The 26254-nt window shown below is 39.4% G+C and overlaps 1 protein-coding gene across 2 annotated transcripts in view; it reads left to right on the top strand.

Moving 5' to 3' along the window:
* GCH1 (GTP cyclohydrolase 1) overlaps positions 1-26254 on the top strand; it is a 52218-nt gene that overhangs the window by 23352 nt on the left and 2612 nt on the right. For both annotated transcript variants that reach the window (XM_065940955.1, XM_065940954.1), the window contains exons 2-5: positions 8467-8576; positions 16509-16564; positions 24524-24555; positions 25798-25882. In XM_065940955.1, the coding sequence (XP_065797027.1) occupies positions 8467-8576; positions 16509-16564; positions 24524-24555; positions 25798-25882 (283 nt within the window). The remainder of the gene's footprint in view (positions 1-8466; positions 8577-16508; positions 16565-24523; positions 24556-25797; positions 25883-26254) is intronic.

The following is a 26254-nucleotide window of genomic DNA, read 5'->3' as shown; positions in this document are numbered from 1 at the left end:
TTATGTGCTTCCGTTTTCTCATTTCATTATTTTATTGTCTTATGAATAAACTATTATGAACATTACTGTTGTAATCAAGAAAAAGGTCTTTAACTTCTATATGAAACATGTCTCTCACTGATAGATGTTGTGTTCATGATAAGGCCAGCTGAAAGGATGGGTAGTATCAGCTGCATATCTGAGGTTGTTGGTATTTTCCCTGGCTATCTTGATTCTAGCTTGTGATTCATCTAGCCCGGCATTTTGCATGATGTACTCTGCATAAAAGTTAAACAGGTGACAATATATAGCCTTGTCTTATTCCTTTCCCAATTTTTAAACTGTCATTCGTTTCATGTGAGGTTCTAACTATTACTTCTTGATCTGCATACAGGTTTCTCAGAAGACAGGTGAGGTGGTCTGGTATTCCCATCTCTTTAAGAATTTTCCACAGTTTATTGTGATCCACATGATCAAAAGCTTTTGCGTAGATGTTTTCCTGGAATTCTCTTGTTTTATCTATGATCCAACAAATGTTGGCAATTTGATCTCTGGTTCCTCTGCCTTTTCTAAACCCAGCTTAAACATCTGGAAGTTCTCAGTTCATGTAATGTTGAAGCCTAACTTGAAGGAATTTGAGCATAATCTTACTAGCATTTGAAATGAGCACAATGCTATGATAGTTTGAACTTTCTTTGGCATTGCCCTTCTGTGGGACTGGAATGAAAACTGGCCTTGTCCAGTCCTATGTGTTGATTATAATAAAAAAGCTGTGCATTAAATCCCTAGAATTTATTCATCTTTAACTGTAAGTTTGTACTCCAGGACTAATGTCTCCCAATCTCCTTCACCCTCCCAACCCCTTGTAACCACCATTAGACTCTCTGTTTCTCCAAGTTCAGCCTTTTTAGATTCCACTTATAAGTGAGATCATATGCTGTGTGTCTTTCTCTGTCTGATTTATTTTGCTTAGTGTGATGCCTTCAAGGTCTATTCATGTTGTCTTAACTATATTTTAATTGCTTAGAAGCAATATGAGAATTTACCTCTGCCAAGGATGACAAACCTAGACAACATTTTTAAAAACAGAGACATTACTTCACTGACAAATGTCCATATAGTCAAAGCTGTGGTATTTTCCAGTGGTCACGTATGAATGTGAGAGTTGGACCATAAAGAAAGCTGAGCGCCAAAGAATTGATGCTTTTGAACTGTGGTGTTGGAGAAGAATCTTAAGGGTCCCTTGGACTGCAAGGAGATCAAACCAGTCCATCCTAAAGAAAATCAGCCCTGAATATTCATTGGAAGGACTGATGCTGAAGCTGAAGCTCCAATACTTTGGCCACTGGATGTGAAGAACTGACTCATTGGAAAAGCCCCTAATGCTGGGAAAGATTGAAGGCAGGAGGAAAAGGGGATGACAGAGGATGAGACGGTTGGATAGCATCACCAACTTGATGGACATGAGTTTGAGCAATCTCCGGGAGTTGGTGATGGACAGGGAAGCCTGGCGTGCTGCAGTCCATTGGGTTGCAAAGAGTCGGACATGACTGAGCAACTGAACTGAACTGAAGGATGGCAGGAAGGAAAATTTCCCCAAATAACCAGACTTTTACTTTCTCTGCAGTGCACTGGATCTTTCCTGCTGACAAACTTGCAGTTTGTGAAATGAGTTCATGGAGCATATCAAAGCGTGCAGCAGCTCTGCCTGCTCCAGCAGATGGTGTGAATGGTTGTCTGAAGTCATCTTAGCTTCTGTCATTATGTCAGTCTGTGGAATGTTCGGGTTCATGCTTATTTTGGCCAGTTTTCACAAATGTTAGTTTTGTCTTGTTAAGTGCTAAAAGCTGTGTGTGTTGTAAGTACTGACAAGATGTGTAGTACCATGATGGAAGTGAAAGTGGCAATAGTGATTTTCTTTGCTCTTTTAATTTGTTTTAATGTTGCTCTTAGGACAAACTTTTCAGACAAGAGGTAGAAAGCAAACATTTCAAGGCCACACTCAGGACAGAAGCCTTTTTTAAATTGCAGAGTGTGATTTAGTGTGTTTCTGAAGGAGTTTGTAGCATTACAAACAGTCTTTCCTATGAAATCCTACTCTAGTTGCTTGCTTTTTTCCAGGGGGAAGAAAACCCTTCCAGCATGTGTATGAGCTCAGTTTAAAGAATCTTTTTTCATTATTAATGAAATATCTCAAATATATAAGAAAAAGTGTAAAGAACTTGTTTAGCCAGCATTCATCTGATTTTAGCCAACTTTAATATTTTGCTATAATTGCTTTTAAAAATGGATGTAAAGCTCATCGTTATCTCTTTCTGATCCTGTTGCCCTCCCTTCACAAAGTTAACCACTGTCATGAATTCGTTCTCTTACTCTCATGCCTATATTTATATTTTCATTTTATGTGTATGCCCACAAGCAGGTAGTATTGTTTTTATTTCTTCTAAATGGTTATATTCTGGTTGATGGAATAATTAATAGTCAATCTAAGTAAGAAATGGAAATTTTTATTCCAGTCAACCTGAGGATTATAACCCTAGAGACAATGTCTCAGAGAACTTTGAAAACTGTTCAGAAGAGGTAAGCGGGGTGGTCAGAACATATGTGATTTTGACAAAGGGGTGCGTGCAATCAAGCATACATCTTGGTAGAAGGTTACTGTTGCTCATTAGGAGGAGATATCTTAGTTGATGGTTTTAATGATATTTTTAAAATTTATTTTCATTTGGCTATGCTGGGTCTTAGTTACGGCATATGAACTCTCAGTTGTAGCATATGGGATCTAGTTCCCTGAGCAGAGATTGAACCTAGGCCCCCTTCATTGGAAGCATGGAATCCTGGCCACCGGATGGCCAGGGAAGTCTGTTTCAGTGCTTTTCTAAGTAAGATGTATAAGTGTTCTTCTGATGCATACTTAAATATCGAATATATGTTATTACCAGTAATACCGCAGTAAGAATTCTTATATTCCCTTGGTCACATGAGTTTCTTTAAAGTCTCTTCTATTTTAAGGAAGTAAATCACAGGGTAAAGACTGACATATTAATTAGATAAAATGGAAGATCTCTGTTTAGCTCTGGCTCTGCGCATGGCATGTAGGATCCTGTGTGGAAACTCCAAGGCCTTAAGCTGCAGTACTTACTTCCAAGTTTGGGAGAAATGAGCACGCCTAACAGTGGTGCAGAAAGTACAACACAGTAAGTCCTGTATGCTGGTTGAGGCAGCTCTGATGTTAGAGGGTTCAGGCCAGTGATTCAGCTCTTTCTACACTAAATCAGTTGGACTTATCTTTGTTGGCCCCTTGAGTTGATTTAATTCCAGTCGAGAGCACAGAGGTCTGATGCCTTATTAGGTCTCACTCTCTGTGTCTTTTTCTGTCTTAATTTTGAAAGCAGTAGGCAGACCCCATTCTCTCTCTCCTGTCACTTAAATCGGGCACATATTCAGTGCTCCAGGTCTTCTTCCGTCATTTTTAAATGCTGTCCTCCAGACAGTGCATTGGCTGTGCAGTTCTTACTTCCTCAGAGATCTCTCATTTTTGGTGCTGATCACAAAACATCCAGGATAGTGCTAATTACTATTACCATTCATGCAAAAGAAATTTCATTAGATGTAATTTTCTTTTGTGTGGAATTTCCTTTAGGAGTTTCCTTCTACCCCTGCAAAAACAGGTCTGTGTTCCTTAAGATATGTGTTTGTGTCACTAGGAGTATTTGAAGGTGTAAAGATTCTGTAGCAGCACAGAACATGGAATACTTCAAAACAGCTGCTTTCAGAGTGTGGTTCCAGATGTATTAGCATCTTCTGGGAACTTGTTAAAAATATAAATTCTCAGGCTCACCCAGACCTTCTAAATCAGAAGCTCCAGGGGCAGGGTTCAGTGATTTTGTGTTTTAACAAGCTCACTGGAGGAGTCAGAACTCCTGGTTCAGAGGGTGCGTACATACGTACTTTGGGTCATATGGTAGGCCTGCCTTACTGCACTTTCAGGAAGGGACTAAACACTTGAGGGATGGCTGCCCGGCAGGGTTCGTTGTCATTGCTTAGTCATTAATGACATGCGAAAGGTATATTTTTATACATTTTGTGTGTGGTGGTGTTATAGATGGACCTTTAACTTTTGGAGGCAGCTCGGTTTCTTTTGTTGGTTATGACCAACAGTAGGAAATAGAATGCTATAAATCCTTGTTTCCAGGGTTACCTCCTTGCTGCTGATAACAGGCAGGAAATTAAAACAATCTGTGACAGTGCTTTGTTCTTATTAGCTACAGATGGTAGCTTTCAGATATGTTGCAGCAAAACATAAATAAATATAGCAGGGAGACTTCATTACTGAAGAAAAATGACTCGGCTGGGTCAAATTTATAGTCTGGGTCCATTTTAATGAAATGGGATATAGGAAACGTATCAGTGTTCCATTAGCACACAAAGCATGACGACATATGAGGTCGCTGGTTTTCTTCTTTTTGGTTTTGAGTATGTAAAACAATTGCATGATTTCAAGGTCAAAATTATAGAACAATTTTTATTCAAAGATATCTCACTTCCATGGTATCCCCTTGTTCTCTTGGTCCTGTATGGGTAATCATTTTGTTTGCTTTTTGGCTTATTTTTCTAGTGTTTCCCTTTGAAGATAAGTGTTTATGTGTTTACATTCATAACTCCTCCTTTTGAGTTTTACACAAAAAGTTGCATAATATACACATTTTTTTTAAAGAAAGCTCTATTAATTTGCAACGTGTATTCAATAAAATTTACCAACTTTATGTGTACAACTTGAATTTTGACAAACTCATACAGTTGCATAGCTACCAATACAACCAAGGTTTAGATGGTTTCCATCAATCAAAGAATGTCTTCGTATCCTTTTGCAGCCATTCCTCTCTCCCATCTCTATGGTCTCTGATACACCATCTGCATCCTTTCTATCACTATGTTTACTTTTTCTAGAATCTCACATAGTCTTTTTGTGTATATGTATGTGACTTCTTTCACCTGGTATAATTCTTAGGATGTTCAACCACAGTGCACAAATCATTATTTTATCCCATTTTATTGCTGAATAGCGCTCCACTGTTTATACATTACAGTTGATAGACACTGTTTTGTTGTTTATTTCAAACTTTTTATTTTGAAATACTTTTGGACTTATAGAATCATGACAAAAGTAGTACAGAGAGATTCCATATAGCTCTCCCCCAGCTTCATCTAATGATAACATCTCATATGGCCATGGTCCAATCACAACACTGTGAACTAAACCACAGGCTTTATTTCAAGGCTTTATTTTATTTATTTTTCTTTTGCTTTTAGTTGTTATGTGTCTTTGGTCTCTTTTAATGGGGACAATTCCTTGATCTTTCCATATCTTTTTTATTTTTCATTTACTTATTTAGCTGCACTGCATGGTTTGTACAATCCGAGTTCCCCAATCAGGCCCACAGCAGTGGGAGTGCAGAGTCCTACTCAGAGGACTGCCAGGGAATTCCCTCTGTGTCTTTCTTTAAAAGAGTACTTGTCTGGGTATTTTGTTGGCAACCTACTCCAGTATTCTTGCTTGGAAAATTCCGTGGACAGAGGAGCCTGGCAGGATATAGTCCATGGGGTCACAAAGAGGCTGACACGACTGAGCACAGGATGCACGTTAGGTATTTTGTAGAATGTCCTTCGATTTGTCTGGTGATTAGACTGCAGTTTCAGATTTTTGGGAAGAATACTACAGAGGTGATGTGCCCTGCTCATGGTCTTATGTTAGGTGCTACATAATATCAATATGTCTTATTACTTGTAGTTTATTGTGTTAGTTGCTCAACTGTATCTGACTCTCAGACCCTAGCCCACCAGTCTTCTCTGTCCATGGGACTCTCCAGGCAAGAATACTAGAGTGGATAGCCATTCCCTTCTCCAGGGGATCTTCCCAACCCAGGGATTGAATCCTGTTCTCCTGCATTGCAGGCAGATTCTTTACTGTCGGAGCCACTGGGGAAGCCCCATATTACTGGTAAAGTTAACCTTAATTACTTGATTAAAGGAGTGTCTGCCATGTTTCTCCATAGTAAAGTTACTGCTTTTCCTTTTCTGTAGTCTGTTTCTTAGAAGCAAATTGTTGCTTTTTAAATTGTGATGTTCATCAGTGTGGGCTTTCCAGGTGGCGCTAGTGGCAAAGAGTGAAGTGAAGTCGCTCAGTCGTGTCCGACTCTTTGCGACCCCATGGACTGTAGCCTACCAGGCTCCTCCATCCATGGGATTTTCCAGGTAAGAGTACTGGAGTGGGTTGCCATTTTCCTTCTCCAGGGAATCTTCCTGACCCAGGGATTGAACCCAGGTCTCCCGCATTGCAGGCAGACGCTTTACTGTGGAGACATAAGAGATGCAGATTTGATCCCTGGATCAAGAAGATCCCCTGGAGGAGGGCATGGCAACCCACTCCAGTATTCTTCCCTGGAGAATCCCATGGACAGAGGAACCTGGCAGGCTATAGTCCACAGGGTCGAAAAGAGTTGGACACGACTGAAGCAACTTGGCACACATACGTGCACGTACATCAGTGTGCATGGGAACATAGTTTGGCAACTCTCTTAATCATAATTATAGTAATAGTAATATTACTATCTACCACTGATCCCACCTGCATATTTCTAAACACAAGTGGATTATCTTATTTAATTCTCAGCATATCCCTATGAAGTAGAAGCTTCTTTCATGACCATTTTCTAGCTGAGAAGATTGAGGCATAGAGTGCCTTGCTCAAGATTCAGCAGTTAGTGATGGAACCAGATACTAACATAAGCATAACTCAAGGGCCAACATTTAACACATGCCATATGGTTGTTGTGAGAACTTAGAAGGGTATGTTCTCATTCTTTGCCAGAGAAGACAAATGAACACTTCCTATATTTGACAATTCTCTTTTGTTCTTTAAGAAAAAAAAATTTTGTTTTTACTTTCAGGGAGATTTCCTTGTGTGACTCAAGATTTTAGTCAGCTATGAGTGGCAGTACCGTTAACATTGAAATCATGGAGAACTCCAGGATCCTTTGGGGAGCATTGAGAATCTATTTTTGAACTTCTTTCAAAAACACAGCTGAAGGTTAGGGCCTCATATTCAGAATAGAAAACTGCTTTTGGAGAAGGAGTATCTACTTAAGAGAATGGCCCTGAGCCTTCTCCTTAAGAGAATGGCCCTGAGCCTTCTCCTCTCTGGATTTTATCAACCTCTCTCAACAGGGGTGTTGTGTTTATTTGTATGTCTGAACCCCACATGTTCACTTCTGTTTACCCCACTAATGACTGCTGTGCGACACAGCCAGGCGTGTCTCTGAATAGCCTAACACAGGCAGTGACAGCTGTGTTTAATGATGACTCAGTATCAATGATGACTCTCTTCTAGTAGCGACGGAGCCACGGAAGGTCGGGCTGTGTGGGTGGACATTTGCACATCTTCTCTGTGACTCACTCAGCAGCCTGCCTTTCGGAGGGGAAATAGCAGTAGGTGGCTACAAGCTCTATTCATCTCCTCCCTTCTGTCTCATGCCGTGTGGATTGGGTATCCCCAAATCTTTGAAATTACGCAGCTAGATGACTTGATTATACCCAGTCTGCCACACTGTTCAGATAGGAGTGTAGTTTTTAACAATAAAGTTTTCGTTTCGAAATGTCTGTTGTAAGCCTGGTCACATGTGACCGTGTCCACAGGTTAAACCAGACACTGTTCATCACCCAGAGCCAACCTGAATAGGCACACACATAAAAACTATAGTGTTAATTTCCTTAGGAAGGGAGGAAGGCAACTATTTAGAATGAGTCTGATGCTTGCATACAATAGCTAGAAAATATTATAAGAGTAGAAAATTATTTGGGATAGTAATAACAGAGGTCAAGTTTATGGGTATCTGGATATAGCTTCAGAAGTCAGAAAGCTAATGTCATATTATACAGAAGTATATGTTGGATCAAATTTTATTTAGTCAAAATAAAGGGCAAAGGATTTTAGAGCTTGCAGCAGCTACCTGGAAAAAAAGATGGTGTTTAATCTCATTATTTTAACTTTTTATGTCATTATTTTAACTTTCTCTCATATAGAGTTTTCTACATGTTCATTATAGACAAAGTGTTAGGTACAAGAAGATGTGAGGTAGAAAGTGAAAGCAGCCCATTTTTTTCGCCAGAAACACCCATTCTTTTGTTTTGCATAGTTTGTCTCCTTTCCGCCCTCTTTTTCTCTTCCTCTCTTATGCTGCAAATACACTGGTAATCCTGCATTTTAAGTGTAATACCATATCCTAAGGATTTCCTATCATTTAAAGAAAAGACTTTGCTAATTTGGTGGAAGAAAAATAGCTAGTTTTAATTTGCATGCTTTTCATGTTTTAATTAGGATTAACATTCTTGCTGTCAATTTATATGTAACCTATGGAGTGCTAACTTTTCTATTCTTTATTTTGCTGTAAAATTGGAAACATTACTAAAGCAAGCCTCTGGTTTCAGATGTCCTAAATGATGCCATATTTGATGAAGATCATGATGAGATGGTGATTGTGAAGGACATAGACATGTTTTCCATGTGTGAACATCATCTAGTTCCTTTTGTTGGAAAGGTAAGTTTTTCTGTGTTGTTTCATAACAGTGTTTAAAAGCACAATGACAGTTTTAAAGTTAGGATAATTATATTTTAAACTGTCACCTGGTAATTCTTAATATCCCAGATACACATGAATATCTATTCTTTATCAGCCTAACTAATTTAATGGCTGGAAATGAGCTAAATAGAAACAAGTAGCAAAAGCCCTTCAGGGCAAGCATTTCACAGTAAATACCAAGTTAATAGGTTAAAATAATGAGATTAAAGACCATCTTTTTTTCTAGGTACCTGCTGCAGTCTCTGAAAAACCTTTGCCCTTTATTTTAACTAAATAATATTTGATCCAAGCTATACTTCCATGTAATATGACATGAGTGGTAATGATTGCAGAATTTCTTGTGGCAGAGGTTATAGTATTAGTGGATTCGTTTCCAACCCTTTTAAAATATTTTAGGAAAAATGAATCTGTGAGCTAGATAAAGTTAATGTTGTAGTTAAATATCCCTCTGATTACATGTGGGTTACCAAGAGTTGTCCTATTCTCTTCCCTCCTCCCATATCATAATTTTATTTTATGTTTTTATTAATAATTTTTGAATGGAAGACTTATAGGAAATAGTGGTATGAATATACCTATCACCTAAATTTAATGTGTTAACATTTGCCTCACATTTTTTGTTAAAGTATTTCTTTCATTTTTGTAGAAATGAAACGTAGAAAAATGTACAACTCATTAGGGTATTCCCTACTTCCTCACAGATCAAGAACTAGAACACTATCAATGTCTTGGAAGCTCAGCTTGTGCCCCTTGTTAATCCCCAACCCATCTTGTCAGCACAGTATATGGATTTCTAACATTATAGATTGATTGCCTTTTCTTGTTTTTCAACTACTGTATATAAATAGGTGGAGTCTGCAACATGTACTTTTTCGTATTTGGCTTCTTTTGTTCTACATTGCAAGAGTCATTGATGTTATTGCCTGTCATTGTAGTTTGTTTATTTTCATTGCTATATATAATTCCTTTGTACAAACATACCACAATTTATTGTTCTGTTTTTGGTGGATATTTGTATTTTTTCCTCTGTGTTTGAGTTTTTCCTCTGTGTTTGAGTTTTTCGGTTGGTTGTAGTGGTGATTTTTTTGTTTTTTTTTCTTTTTGGCTATTACAAACAATACTGCTACCAGCATTCTTTTGATGTACAGATACATCATATTTCTTTTTAACATTTTAATTTATTTTTTAATTAAAAAAACATTTTATTTATTTATTGGCCACATTATGTGGCTTGTAGGATCTCAGTTCTCCAAGCAAGGGATTGAACCTGGACCATGGCAGTGAAAACCCAGAATCCTAACCATGAGGCAACCAGGGAACTCCCTAATTTATTTTTTACTTTAAGTATAGTTGCCTTACAATATTATATTAGCTTCAGGTGTACAGTAAAGTTGTTCAGCTATATACATATATATATTTCAGACTTCTCCATTATAGGTTACTATAAGATACTGAATATACTTCCCTGTGCTATACAGTAAATACTCATTCCCTATCTGTTTTATGTATAGTAGTTTGTATCCTAATTTATCCCCCTCCTCTTGCCTTTCCCTTTAGTAACCGTATGTTTGTTTTCTATGTCTATTAGTTTGTTTCTATTTTGTATATTATTTTTGAGATTCCACATATAAGTGATATATGAAATTTGCCTTTCCCTTTCTGACTTATTTCACCTAGTGTTCTCTAGGTCAATCCATGTTGCTGCAGGTGGCAATACTTCATTCTTTTTTATGGCTGAGTAATAGTCCACTGGAGAATCCCATGGATGGAGGAGCCTGGTGGGCTGCAGTCCATGGGGTCGCAAAGAGTCGGACACGACTGAGCGACTTAAGTAACTAATAGTCCACTGTATACATATAACTGGGCTTCCCTGGTGGCTCAGATGGTAAAGAGTCTGCCTGCAATGTGGGAGACCCGGGTTCCATCGCTGGGTTGGGAAGATCCCCTGCAGAAGAAAATGGCAATCCACTCCAGTATTCTTGCCTGCAGAATCCCACAGCAGAGGAGCCTGGCAGGCTACAGTCCATGGAGTCGCAGAGTCAGACACAACTGAGCAACTAACATGCACACACACACATACATATAACACATCGTCATAAACCAATCGTGTCTTGATGGGCACTTGAGTTGTTTCTATGTCTTGGCTGTTGTGTTAATGAATAGTGCTACTGTGAACATTGTGATGTTCATATGGATAGTGCTACTGTGAACATTCTTTTTGAATTAGAGTTTGCATCTTTTCTGGATATATGCCTGGGAGTGGGGCTGCTAGATCATATGGTAACTCTAGTTTTTTTAAAAGGAACCTCCATTCTGTTTTTCCACAATGGCTACACCAATTTGCATTCTCACCAACACTGTAAGAGGATTCCCTTTTCTCCACACCCTATCCAGTGTTTAATATTTGTAGACTTCTTGATGATGGTCATTCTGATTTATGTGAAATGATACTTTGTTGTGGTTTTGATGGCATTTCTCTAATAATTAGCATTTTTTTCATGTGCCTGTTGGCCATCTGTATGTCTTCTTTGGAGAAATGTCTGTTTAGGTCTTCTGCCCATTTTTTGATGGATTGTTTTTTTCAATATTGTGTTGTATGACCTGTTTGTATATTTTGCATATTAACCCCTTGTTGATCCCATCATTTGCAAATATTTTCTCTCATTACATAGATTGTCTTTTTGTTTTGTCAATGATTTTCTTTGCTGTGTAAAAGCTTATAAGTTTGATCATATCCCATTTGTTTATTTTTGCTTTTATTTCTTTTGTCTTGGGAGACTGATCTAAGAAAATATTGCTATGACTTACGTCAGAAAATGTTTTGTCTATGTTCTCTTCTAGTAGTTTTATGGTGTGTCATGTCTTATATTTAGGTCTTTAAACCATTTTGAGTTTATTTTTATTTATAGTTCGAGGGAATGTTCTGATTTCATTAATGTCCATGTAGCTGTCCTACTTTCCCAACACCATTTGTTGAAGAAGTCTCTTCAACAAAGAGACTTTTCTGCATCGTATATTGTCTCCTCTGTCACAGATTGACCGTAAGTAAGTACGTGGGTTTATTTGGGGGCTTTCTGTCCTATTCCACCGATTTCTGTGCACTGGAGCTTTGTAGTATTGTCCGAAGTCTGAGAGAACTATGCCTCCAGCTTTTCTCTTTTCCCTCAGGATTGTTTTGACAATTCTGGGTCTTCTGTGGTTCCATATAAATTTTAGTGTTACTTGTTTCCGTTCTGTGATTAGGTATTTTGATTTTTACAAATAGTTTACAAATTTGGGAAACTCAGCAGTGGCCACAGGGCTAGAAAAGGTCAGTTTTCATTCCAGTCCCTAAGAAAGGCATTGCCAAAGAATGCTCAAACTACCACACAGTTGCACTCATCTCACACGCTAGTAAAGCAATGCTGAAAATTCTCCAAGCCAGGCTTCAACAGTACATGAACCGTGAACTTCCAGATGTTCAAGCTGGATTTAGAAAAGGCAGAGGAACCAGAGATCAAACTGCCAACATCTGTTGGATCATCAAAAAAGCAGGAGAGTTCCGGAAAAACATCTACTTCTGCTTTATTGACTATGCCAAAGCCTTTGACTGTGCACTGGAGCTTTGTAGTATTGTCCACAACAAACTGGAAAATTCTGGAAGAGATGGGAATACCAGACTACTTGACCTGCCTCTTGAGAAATCTGTATGCAGGTCAGGAAGCAACAGTTAGAACTGGACATGGAACAACAGACTGGTTCCAAATAGGAAAAGGAGTACGTCAAGGCTGTATATTGTCACCCTGCTTATTTAACTTATATGCAGAATACATCATGAGAAATGCTGGGCTGGATGAATCACAAGCTGGAATCAAGATTGCCGGGAGAAATATCAATAACCTCAGATATGCAGATGACACCACCCTTATGGCAGAAAGCAAAGAACTAAAGAGCCTCTTGATGAAAGTGAAAGAGGAGAGTGAAAAAGTTGGCTTAAAACTCAGCATTCAGAAAACTAAGGTCATGGAATCTGGTCCTATCACTTCATGGCAAATAGATGGGGATACAGTGTCAGACTTTATTTTTCTGGACTCCAAAATCACTGCAGATGGTGACTGCAGCCATGAAATTAAAAGACGCTTGCTTCTTGGAAGAAAATCTATAACCAACCTAGGCAGCATATTAAAAAGCAAAGACATTACTTTGCCAAAAAAAGTCCTGTTTAGTCAAAGCTATGGTTTTTCCAGTAGTCATGTATGAATGTGAGAGTTGGACTATAAAGAAAGCTGAGCGCTGAAGAATTGATGCTTTTGAACTGTGGTGTTGGAGAAGACTCTTGAGAGTCGCTTGGACTGCAAGGAGAGCCAACAAGTTCGTCCTAAAGGAAATCAGTTCTGAATATTCATTGGAAGGACTGATGCTGAAGCTGAAACTCCAATACTTTGGCCACCTGATATGAAGAACTGACTCATTTGAAAAGACCCTGATGCTGGGAAAGATTGAAGGCAGAAGGAGGAGGGGATGAGAGAGGATGAGATGGTTGGATGGCATCACCAACTCAATGGACATGAGTTTGAGTAAACTCCAGGAGCTGGCGATGGACAGGGAGGCCTGGCGTGCTGCAGTCCATGGAGTTGTAAAGAGTCGGACACAACTGAGTGACTGAACTGAACTGAACTGGGGATTGCATTAAATCTGTAGATATGTATTTGGAGTCATATGGCCATTTTCACAGTAAAAGTCCTTCTAATCCAAGAGGATGGTACATATTTATATTTCTTTGAATCATCTATACTAGCAGCACTCCTCCCATACACGCCTACCTCCCTCAGCAAGCATTTTGGACTGGGAAGTGTGGAAGCCAGGGGGAGCCACAGCCAGTCTCTCTTCACTGACTGCTAGCAAGCTAGCATATAGATTCCTTCAAGAAGAGTCCAGGCCGCTCCAGCCCCTCATCTATTCGAGCAGACCTCCCAGTAGGCAAGGGGGCTCCGCAGGGGGAGGGTCTGCACCTGTGGGCCTTCTTTCCTAGGGGCACTGGCCCCGATGCCTTTTTCTTTTTTTCCATAATCAGATCTCTACCTGCTTACATGGAGATCTTTCTTATTGCTTTGGTTATATAAGAAATCTTTTGTCAGTTTCTAGTTGGTTTTCTTTATGAACTGTTCCATGTGTAGACGGATTTTTGATGTGACTTTGGGGAGTGGGGAAAGCTGAGCTCCATATCCTCCTTTTCTGCCATCTTGACGCACCTCTCACATGCATTTCTTTAGCAGTATACCTAGGAGTGGAACTGCCGATACAGGGTATACCTATGTTCAACTTATTAAATACTGACTTTTAGTTTTCCAAATTGGTTGTAACAAGTTGGTACAGTTTACATTTCATTTACTCTCATGAGTCCTAGTCACTCACATCCTCATCAACATTTGGCACTTTTAGTGTTTTTAAATTGAGTATTCTGATGTGTGTGTAGTGGCATCTCTTTTTAAACCTTTTATTGTAGAAATTTTCAAACATATCTAAGACTAGGTAGATTAGTAAATAATATTCCATGTTCCCATCAACCAGTTTCAACAGTTGTCAGTAAAGGGCCAGTCTTGTTCTATTAATATATACATCCCCACTGGACTGTTTTGAAGCAAATCCTAGATGACATTTGTTTTTCTGTAATTTCTTCCAGCATATTTCTCTAAAAGATAAGGATTTTTTTTTGAGAAATATAACTCTGATTGGATTATCAACCTTAAAAGTTGGTAATAAGTCCTTTAATATATTAAAGTATCTTAGACAACAGGACTTTTCATTACTAATTATTAATGCCCATCTCTAAAATATTCTTACTTAGCCACAGTAGCACTACTGTAGACAAAAGTGTGCATGTTCTAGTTGCTTTGTCATGTCCAGCTCTGCAACCCCATGGACTGTAACCTGCCAGACTCCTCTGTCCATGGGATTCTCCAGGCAGGAATACTAAAGCAGGTTGCCATTTCCTCCTCCAGGGGATCTTCCCAACCCAGAGATTAAACCAGCATCTCTTGCATCTCCTGCAGTGGCAGGCGGGTTGTGTACCACTGTGCCACCTGGGAAGCCCAGACAAAAGTAACAGTAATTCCTAAATAGCATCTAATAACTAATCCATATTATATTTTCTCAGGTGTTTCAACTGTCTTGTGGTTGGTTTGTTTAAACCAGAATCCAAATAAGGCTTATACATTTGGTTGTTATGCATCTGAAGTCTCTTATTTTAAAATAGTCTCCCCTGACAGCCACCCACCTATCCACACTAATGACATTCTTTTACTCAACTAACTCACTCACTCTACAGTTGTTCTGTAGAGCCTCTCAGTTTCTGAATTTGCTCTCCATTCAGTCTTTGGATTTTTCTATATACTAGATTCGATCTAAAACTTCCTAAGTTTAAGGTTAAAAACACATTTGAATAGAGTAGTTCATTGGGATGCTGAGAGCTCTGTATTCCATCATATCAGGAGGTATATGGTCTGGTAGTTCCACAATTAATGATGCTGGACTGTGACAGCACGGTTCAGGATTTTAAAACATGAGGGAACGTGTGAGTTCGTCGCTACCTTTTAAGTGAGAAAGTTAGGCTTAGGAAGCTATGACTTGTCCAAGAAGACACGGGGGTTAGTCTGGGGCCAAACCCAGGAGTTCGATCCTATAGTCAGCCTCTCTCCACTGTACCCTTTTACCGTCTGCTATGGTTGCCTCTGTGTCTCTGCTCTCATTAGCTTTGTTTTTGAACATATTATTCAGTGATGATTGTCTAAAGTGGTCATTTAGATGATGGGATCTTAAGGAAGACTAAGAATTGTGCAAACAATTTATAGCTCTGCATATAAGTATGTAAATCTTGATGATACTCCTGTATCTTGGTTCTATGGGGAAGTTTCCACTCTAATTTTTCTTTGAAATACCCAGTGTCCAGGTGCTACATAATTTTTTCTTTCTGCTGACCAGGAAGGCGATAAGTTGGTATTCTCAGACTCCCGAAGCATAGCACCTATTACTATGACTAATGACTAGTCATTAAAATGACTAATTACTGATTATTCAAGTGTACAGTAAGTATTAGGTGAACAAATGCAACCAAGGCTGGCAAATTGTCATGCAAATGAATTAGTCATTTTATATTAGGTAAATTGATTGCCTATAAATGATCATTTATTAATCTTTTTGGAGAACTTAATGTCCTCTCATACTTAACACTTGACTGAAAGGTAACATTTTCATACTAGATATTAACCAGTGCTCTGTAAGATTATAGAAATGGCTTTGCTTTATAGTAGGTCCTACAAGAATTTAGGACTTAGGATCCAGGTTCATTCTGAGTCCCAACTGGTAACTGTGTTCTTTTTTCCCCTGTCAGGAGGATGGTGTTCTCCAGCAGCTTAGAAATGGAGCTTCCCAGCATGACTGAGGGCATGGGCACCCTCTTTCTGTGCAACAGAGATCTGAAACAGGGTGGGATTCAAGGCCACCATGATGTGTGGAATGGCAATATCTGTAGTTACAGTTTCAGCCGTTTAAAGGACGCTTTCTTTAACTACATTTTAATGTTGCTGTGGGATAATTTGCACTTTCCTGAGAAAGTTTCCTCTCAACAGAAGAAGGATTTTAAGAATTGTATCCAGAGTTTAACTTCATAAGGAAATACCACGACTATACTTCAAGCTTGTCATTTTATTATTAATATTCTTATTTCCCTTTTATTTCATTTATGTAATTTTTAATTATTTATGCAAGTGCTTCATTTTCTAAGTATCTAGATGTTTTAGAAATATGTTTTCACTGTGCTGAACTACATAGTAAGTATACTGTATTGTTTCCTTTTATCACAAAGAAGTACTATGTTTCACTTAGTTCATGATTTCTGTCTCTTCTCTGAAGGTCCATATCGGTTATCTTCCTAACAAGCAAGTTCTTGGCCTCAGCAAACTTGCTCGGTAAGTATGACTGTAGTGAATAAGAGGACAGGTTTATAGGACCTGTCCCTTCATGGTGAGAATCTTATCAAGCTTTGTCTCTTGATCCATGTGGATCTCACTTGGAAAGCACATTCCAACTTACTTCATGGTTGCAGAGATAATATATAGACATATATATAGTCTGTCTAAGACGGACTTAGAGGACCTGAAACACAGATGCCCTTTTCTTTTCACTCCCCTGTTGGCCTGCCTTCCTTCACCTCCCACCTGCACAGCCTTGAAGCCTTACCTCACACTTTTCTCGACAGAGCCTTCCTAACTGGAGAGGCCCTGAAGGTAAGTTCAGCTCAGGCCCTGTTCTTTTTTTTTTTTTTTTTTCATTTTTTAATTGAAGGATATTTGCTTTACAGAATTTGTGGTTTTCTGTCATACATCAACAAGAATCAGCCATAAGTACACCCAGCTCCCATTCTTTAAGGGTGGTTTAGCTAAGAGGGCTGAGAGAGGAAACCTGGGCAGAGGTGTAACTGCGATGCACTTCTGACTTTTAAATGAACCCCCACTGGCCTCAGCCCTGTTTTCCACTGTGGCTGGTACCTCCATGCCTTTCTCTGGGTCCTGCAGGGCCAGTTGGTTCACTTCTGGTTCCTCTCACTCTTCAGATCCAAGACTATGCCTTCCTTGACTTTTTCATCCCCCCCCCCGCCCCCCGCCGGCTCTATTCTGAGACAATGCTTACTCTCCTATTTCTCTTTGTGCTACAGTCCTTTTTTCTCTTTATCCTGTGTGTTCAGGGCTTTACTGCTATTCTTAAGTTTTAGGAAAGAAGTGGTGATAATACCAGCATGGTCGCCTGTGTTTAGCTAGAAGTCTACCTGAGGGTTAGTGTTTATATATCTCTGATAGGAACAGTGGAATATTGGGGGCCAGACCTAAATATCCTTTTGTATAGTTTCCTTGTATAGCATTAGTGACTCCTGTGTGATGAGGAAATACTGGGAGGTGTGTGTATTGGAGGAGGTTAAAATGAAGGAGTAGGTAATGAAATGCAGTCATTGTCCCCCTCCTTCTAAAAATAAACCAAGCTAAGTTTGGATAACTTGACTGAGGTGAAAGTGAGCATAGCAAACTTGAAATAAACATAAGTTTGTGACCAACCAACTATCCTGTGGCTCTGGTATGTTCCTGCTTCTTCGCCACTTAGACAACCCTGAAACAGTGGTCCAAATCCTTTTCAATTCTGTGTTGGACTCTGTAAACACCACCCCAGCAGTCTTGACACCTGCTTTCCACAGCGGTTCTTTTTACTTTGTTTTCATGTCCATGTGCTTACTCATTTCTTCTAGGGATTAAGGAGAAAGTAGGTAGAAGAGAGAAATTCAACTTCCTTAGTTTCTGACCTCATTCCTCAATCTCACAACCAGACAGGGCTCCTTGGTACCATGAAAGGATGTTCTTAAAATCATAACTATTGCTTTTCTGCAGTCAGGCTCTTAATACAAATATGCAAGCATGTTGGTGTCATTCAGTGATCTGTATCCAATGGCAGTGCCAAGGAGTAGCTGAAAAATAGCACAGGTGGTGGTGGTGGGGTAATTTACCTTATTATAATTTCTATTAGCAACCTCCTCCCCAATAACTTTTACTCCCAAATGATAAAGTTATATCAACTGAATACAAGTGTCTTTATTATAATTGGTGATGCTTACTGTTTTATAATAAATAATCTAAGTAAGTTCAGCAGGCTTGCTGTGCAAACATAGAAGTAGGCCCAGTCCCCTGGTACCCTCTTTTCCAGCACGATTGCCAGTCCTACACTTCACATAGAAATCTTGGCCCTGCTCCCACCTGTCGACTCTCTGTGTGCAAAAGGTGTAAGATAGATAGTTTTTATACTATAAAAAGCCTGGCAGACTACACTAGGCTGTGGTCTTAAATGTAAGCAGTCTTCTCTAGAAGACTTCATTGCATGTAGACCATGGGCAACACTTTATAGAAATGGGTGTGAGAGTGATCTAGTGAGGTCCTTGAAAAAGTGGTGACTTGAGGGTGGAAGGGAATAGTCTTTGGTTATTTCCTTTCCTAATGAGAGAAAAAGCTCTCCAATAATTAAGCTTTTATGAACAATACAAAGGAGTTAATTATTAGCATGGGGATTTGTCCTTACACGAATAGGATTAAAACATAAGACACCAAAAAAAGGAACCAAAGAACTGAAAATTGAGTGTATATTAGTTTCAGATATTTTGTAAAGATTTTAAATAAAAGATCTATTAAATAAAACAGAAGGCTAAGATATTATCCAATTGCTTATTCCTTATAAGAAGTTGGGAATATTTAGGGAATGAAAAGAAATAAAGCTGAATGTCTTAGCAAAATTTCACTGCTCATTTTAATCTTGTATGTGAAGTTTGTTATATGCTTGCTTTCAAATGAAATGACCTTTCATTTCCAGGGAAGTCAAATATCAAATAGTAAAGCTTTAAGTAACAAGAAAATGCCAGAAGTAAGTTGGTCTGGTTTAACCCTGGTAGAATTCTAGAGTAAATTTAGTTTGAATAGAAATTCCTTCTGTTGCTGAAAATCCATTGAACATGTATTTGTTTTCTTGCTTTAGAATAATTGAGTGAACACCGTTAAATCTTGAATATAGAATTGTAGTGCCTCAGCTGTTGGGCAGCTACTGTGAAAGGACCGTGCCAGTGATGTGGCCGCTGGAGGGAAGCAGGACACGGCCAAGGCCCTCTCGGAGGGCCAGCAGTAGGAGGCAGCAGGTGCCGCAGGCTCGCCTGGTCAGGAGCCTGGGTGCAGAGGACCCACGACGGCTGTGCCTGGCATGCCTGGCAGGGCGGAGGAGACCTCGGGGTGGAGGGCTGAGCAGAGCTCTGAACAGAAGAGAAGCGCCTCTAGGTATAGTTAATGGACAACCAAAGGCAAATCAGAGGGTGGGAGCAAGACATATTCCAGTGGGTGGGCAGCAGGTCGGTTGATCCAGGAGGTTCAGACTGGGAGATAGTTAACAGTGGTAGATTAGATTACAAAGGGAATGGTTTTTTTTCTTTTTTTTTTTCTCATTTTTCTCTTATAAAAGTAATGTGGCAGTTAAACTTAAATACAAGTGAATGACTAAAGGGAAAACTTTTCTTTCCTATTTCCATTCCCCACTAGAGATCTTTCACTGTCCTTCTGGAAGATTTCAATGCGAACATGTGGCCTTAAAACTACTCGCTAAATAAGACAAAAGGGAATCATGTCCTACATCCACTACTACTTTAAAAAAAAAAAACATAAAATTCCTTGAAATTCCTTGGACAGCTTTTAGTCTAAAAAGTCTAAGTTCCTTTTAATGGCCACATTGTATTTGTTAAAAATTAATTAATTACTTTTGGCAGAGCTGGGTCTGCGCTTTGGTGAGCAAAGGCTACTCTCTAGCTGCAGTGAGCGGACTCAGTAATTGTGTCACAGGGGCTTAGTTGCTCCATAGCATGTGAAAATTTCCCGGACCAGGGATTGAACCCATGTTCCCTGCAGTGGCAGGCTGATTCTTAACCACTGACCCACCAGGGAAGTCCAGTATTTCTTTAATATAATTCACTTAACCGGTCTTTGAGCCTACAGCTTGAGACTGTTGTCAAAAATGGATGGGGGAAAAAACTGTTGGTGAATACATTTTTATCTATTTCCATACTTTGAGTCTAAAAGAGTAGAATAAGATTACTGGGTTGAGAGTAGCTAAATTGTTTATATTACCAAATTGCTCTCCAGCAGAGATCCTACAGATCTGTACTCTAATAGTAGGTTAGTGGCACATAGTCTACCATTTTGCTAGCACTGGCAAACATTGAAGAGTCTGAAGTCCAAACAAGGTAAGTAAAAATTGGTACCTATTGTTTTAATTTGCACTTAGAGTGAGGTTAAATTTGTTCAGAAACTTCCTGATCTTAGTCTTTGCTAATTTTTCAATTAGGTTGCTTGTCTTTTTATTACTGGTTTATATGAGCTTTCTGAATATTAAAGCTGGGAATCATTTTCCAGGCTTATCATTTGTCTTGTTTTCTAGTATCCTTTTTCATGAAGTTTAAAACTTGCATAGTCATAAATTCATGTTTTGGGGGGTTATTTTTATGACCATATTTTTGTATGTAGATCTCTACTGTATGTATTTTGGGGCAAGGAGTGAGGAGGAATCCCTCTCTTGCTGTTGTATGCTCACTGACCTCCTGTACCACCCCGCTTCCCTCGCATTGCCATGCTTCTTGCTGGCTATCCTTACTGCTACTCTTGGGGCTTTGATGTTCCTCCTGGATTTTGTGTTAAATTCCTAACTCCTGTCCTCACATCACTTAGGATCCTTAGCTCTGCTCTCATATGCTGGTAGGGTGTTCTTTCTCAAGTGTGGGTTTGACAGTGCTTCCCCCTTCATAGCTCTATAGCTCTTAATAAAGTTCAAACTTCTTACTTTAGCTAAGTCCCACTGTGACCTGGCTCTATTTCTTGCTGTTCTTTTGCTTTTTTCTCTAGCCACACTTGAGAATTTGCAGCCTGGTATCAAGTCTAGCTTGTCAAGTCAAATGATATGAAGGCATCAGAAATACTTCTGAGATTTGCAAAGGTTAAATTATACCATCCATGGGTTCTTCCTGTAAAAAGTATCACCAGATTACTTTCCCAGTTGCCAGAGGAGGAAGAGGAGAGAAAGTATAATACAGAGTTATTATATTATATATATTATTATATATAATATATTATATTGTAATACAGAGAGAAAGTATAAAACAGAGGACCTAGCAGAGATGTTATTGTGCATGCTCAGTCATGTCCAACTCTTTTGCAACTCCATGGTCTAGTAGCCTGCCAGACTCTTCTGTCCATGAACTCTCCAGGAAGAATACTGGAGTGGGTTGCCTTTCCTGTCTCCAGGGATCTTCCCAACCCAGGGATCAAGCACGCATTTCCTGCATTGGTCGGTGGGTTTTTTCCCACTGAGCCACCTGGCTCGTTGGATTAAATGTAGTATCCAACCCTATCCCCCCTTTAAAAAAAATAAAATGCTAGTTAAAATTAAGGCAAAATTTGTCAAAGGGGATAAAGTGGGTCCTCTTATTTTGAGAAGGTTGTATAATAAAAGTGGTAATGAGGACTTCCCTGGTGGTCCAGTGGTTCAGACTCCATGCTTCTAATGCAGGGGACATGGGTTTGATCCTTAGTTGGAGAACTAGGATTCCACATGCTGTGTGGCTTGGCCAAAAAAAATTAAAAAACAAAAAAAAAAAATTAAAAGTAGTCATGAATCTTCATCAAATGAGTTCAAAACAATACATGAACTGGCTGAAATGATAGAGCAACTGACAAACCTGAAGGAGTAGGAACACTAATTACCTCCCAACTTTTGATATGGACAAAAGGATACACGGGAGTGGGTAACCTTTCCCTTCTCCAGCAGATCTTCCCAACCCAGGGATCAAACTCAGGTCTCCTGCATTGCAGGCAGATTCTTTACCAACTCACCCACCCGGAAGCCCAAGAATACTGGAGTGGGTAGCCTGTCCCTTCTCCAGGGGATCTACTCAACCTAGGAATTGAACTGGGGTCTCCTGCATTGTAGGCGGATTCTTTACCAACTGAGCTATCAGGAAAGCCCTAAAGGATATACCATATCATCTCAATAGATGTAGAAAAGCATTTGACAAAATTCCATGTCCATTCATGATAAAAACTATGAGTATGAAGGCAATATACCTCATTGTCTTGTATAGTAATGGCTATATATGACAAACCCACAACTAGCTTCTTACTCAGTGGTGACAAGCTGAAAGCATGATCTATCATAATTGCTTATAAGTTTAATAATTTTATCTAGAGATGAGAGGTTATATAACAAAACATATTCTTTAAAAATTTCTTTAAAACTTACTCAAAGATTAAAGAAGAAGATGGGTGGCAATGAGCCAAGCATTAGAAAACCTAGATAAGCTAGTAACCATTTGGAAAAGTAAAATTAATGTTGGAAGAGGAGTGGCAGGGAAGGGGCTAAACCTTGTTAGTGTAGTAGGCATTTTTTCAAACTTTTGAGTAACCACTGACTTTCATGTTAGTAATTCAAGAGCGTGAAAAAACCTAAAAAGCTGTATTAGATGAAGTTGCCTGTGCCTGATAACAAAGCCTGACAAAGCTGTTTAATTATAGACTAATCTCAATTATGAGTGTAGTCATTAAAATCCTAATTATCAAAAAACTTTTATCATCCAAGGAGCTTTACTTTAAGAATACAAAAATAGTTTAGATTAAAATAGGAAACTGTTGATTCCAGTAATACGGTAAACTAGACTATAGTGATATCTTGGTATGGCATACTTGTGCTGTATCTTGGTATAACATATGATATAAGGTGTATCAACATTTCACTCATTGGGGGAAATATAAAGCAGGCATCTCTCATGGTGGTCAGCGGCCACAGGTCCCACATTGTTCATGGATGGCCACCTCAGGATTCCCCCAAAACTTTGCATTCCCCACCCACCTTCCCTGATATCTCTGCATTCATGGCAGTTTCCTCTGCCTTGGCTGGCTTGGCAGTTGTTGGGCTGCACCCCACAGGCCTGCAAGCCTTGGATTGCCCAGCCTCAAGACCGAAGAACAAGCCCCAAAACAGCAACAGAGATATCAACAGTTTGGTGCACAGGGGAGCCTTATGAGTTCAAAGCAAGGTCCTGGAACAACACCTCATTGTGCCCAGCAGCCACCTTAGCTGCTTGGGAAGGAGACTACCATTTATAGAGGAAATTGACATCAGGTTGACTCATCAGTTACCAGGGAAACCAGCGACTGGGCATTGCACAGAGGCAGTTAAGAGAATTGGATAGTCATGTGAGAGAGGCAGGGCCTCATTGAGCAGATGTCCAGAAAGCAAGACTACAGCCATCTTGAATGACCTGACAATACACTATATGATTATCTTTAATGCTGAGAAGACAAGGATTCAATACCTATTTCTTACTTGAAAAAGAATAGGAATAAAAAATTATAAACTGGGTATAAGACCCCTGTTTGCCACATACTCGCAACACACACAGTAGACGGTCAATAACAAACGATGCTCTTTCAGCACGGTAGCCATTGTCGACCAGCAATATGCAGGCACTGTGGGTGGCAGAGAAAGGTAAGAGGCGTTCCTGTGAGACTTGGCGGCCTACCTGTGACTGCCTTCTTTGACTATCACAAGTAATAAAGCAAGTCGTCAGTTCTGTCTAAATGGCACAGTGGGGAAAAGGGCTGTAACACACCTTGTAGGCGAGCTGATCCTTAAATTGAGTCTAGATTTATGACTAAAATGTCAAATTTTAGGGAAAAGATCCTTCACATGAATTGCGATCCTCAAATGTGTAATTCGGTGACTGTCCGCATGTTTTGTAGCCAGAAGAAGAGGTGTTGAAAGGGGAAATGCATCACTGGACAGACTGTTATAAGCTGAGATCAGGGGCTCCTATCAAGATTACTGTGTGATTATGTATTATAAAGAGATGTCTGAAGAAGTCCGTTTAGCTCTAATCTGATTATCCTAATAGGTTTAGTTGGTACATAGTTGACGTTAGTCTGCTATTAATTAACAAATAGTCTTTATTTTTAGCTTGAGATTTAAGCTCTGATTAAACAATATGATTAATTAGAACACTTGAGACATGGTCTAAAATTGGTGATTTGGGAGCTTGAAAATTACTCACCTCTAATTGTTGTTTTTCCTCAGTGAATATTTACACTTCATTCTGTCTTTGCAGACTTAGGGAAGCACCACTCTCTTGTGGTTGGTGGTCTCCTTCAGACCTCCCTTTTCTCATTTACTTGTATCCTTCTCCTCTAAGCATTTATCCACTGCCCACACCCTACAATTACTTCAATAAAGCAATTATTCTTTAGACTTACAGGGAAGGCTTCCAGTTTCACTTCAGTTTATAATTAAAACAATTCTTTCTTTTCTAGGATTGTAGAAATCTACAGTAGAAGATTACAAGGTAACTTTTAAACTATTCTATTTACAGAAAACCATTTTTTATTAAGGGAGAAGTGTTCTTTGTTCTTACTACAAGTGTGATATATATGTCTTATAAAAATTAAGGGAGTTCCCTGGCCGTCTGATGGTTAGGACTTGGTGCTTTCACTGTGGTGACCCAGGTTCAATCCCAATCAGAGAACTAAGATGCCCTCAAGCTGCATGGCATGGCACACAATAAATAAATAAAAGAGTAAAAGAAACCTTGTTGGGAATATAAAACAGAAAGAGAAAGTCCACTATATTTCAAGCTTCCAGAAAAAATCATTGTATTTGCAGATTCCACCTTCCCTAATGGCTCAGATGGTAAAGAATCTGCCTGTAATGCAGGAGACCTGGGTTCAGTTCCTGGGTCGGGAAGATCCCCTGGAGAAGGAAATACCAACCCACTCCAGTATTCTTGTCTGGAAAATCCCATGGGCAGAGGAGCCTGATGGGCTATAGTCCATGGGGTCATGAAGAGTCAGACAAGACTGAGTGACTAACACTTTCATATTTTATTGTATATACCAACATTTAAAAAATCAACTTACTTTTATTATAGTATTTGAAAACAGGCTTCACCCTTTTTTCCCTTATCAAACTTTTTTTTTTCCCCACATACACAGAACCATGTCTTTTATTTTGCTGACTGTTCAGCATTCCATTTTACAACTGTGCTGTGGCTTAATTTAACCAATTCCTGCTCTGATATTTGGAGTTTTCAAATAGATGCAGTGCTGCAGTGAACACTTAGTTCAAAGATATTGTTTATTCAGCACAGGAAAATTTAGGTTAAATCATTGGTTGTCAACATGGCTCTAAGAGCAGTTTACTAATTGGACTATAGCCCCTTTGTTAATCCTGTTGCAAGCTGTGTATTCATTTCTTTTACTCTCCGTCCATGGGGGTGCTGGTTGTCAATATTCTCTTGGTCTTTCTGCACATGTAAGAGACAGCCGTCACTCTAATCTGTTCCCTCCAGCGGTGCTGGAGGGCACCAGGGCTTCCTCAGTTCCTTTTGGCACCTGTACTGCAGGTGAGGGAATCGAACAGGGGCGTCCTGTGGCCTGGACAGCAGAGCAAGCACATTGGTGAAGGCTGGTGGCTCTTCACCCTCACCAAAGTCTTGCTTTTAAGATTTCAAATATTCTAAAAACAGCAAAAGCTTCCAGCTGTCTGTTCGTGTCAGACTCTTAAACTGAGTTCCTTGTCACATCCACAGTTCAGGAGCGCCTTACGAAACAAATTGCCGTAGCAATCACAGAGGCCTTGCGACCTGCTGGAGTGGGGGTCGTGGTTGAAGCAACGTAAGTCTGTTTGCATTTAATAATGTCATAGTGGTTTTGGGGGTTGGAGGTGTAGGGAGTCATAGGCTTAGGTGTAGTGAATGTACACAACAATAACAGCTAATGATTTCTTTAGCTCTTTGATTCTTTGAGCAGTTTTCCGAATATGTTGTCACACATTTAAAAAATAAAGAGTTGTACCTAAAAATAGGTAAAAAGGGCAACTGAAGACACTTCTTTAAGTTAGAATGATTTTGAGAATTAGGTACATCTTGTGGGCAGTTTTCACCCATTCTTTGTGCACTGCTGGCTAACGTCACCCACCTTGGTCTCCGTTCTCTGGATCCCACTTGGTGAGACCAGTGTGCCTCAGTATTTCTCTGAATACCTAGG

The sequence above is a fragment of the Muntiacus reevesi genome, chromosome 7, assembly GCF_963930625.1.
Source record: "Muntiacus reevesi chromosome 7, mMunRee1.1, whole genome shotgun sequence".
In the NCBI taxonomy this organism is placed as follows: domain Eukaryota; kingdom Metazoa; phylum Chordata; class Mammalia; order Artiodactyla; family Cervidae; genus Muntiacus; species Muntiacus reevesi.
The sequence above is the reverse complement of the archived record's forward strand: the minus strand, read 5'-3'. Positions and strand labels throughout refer to the sequence as shown.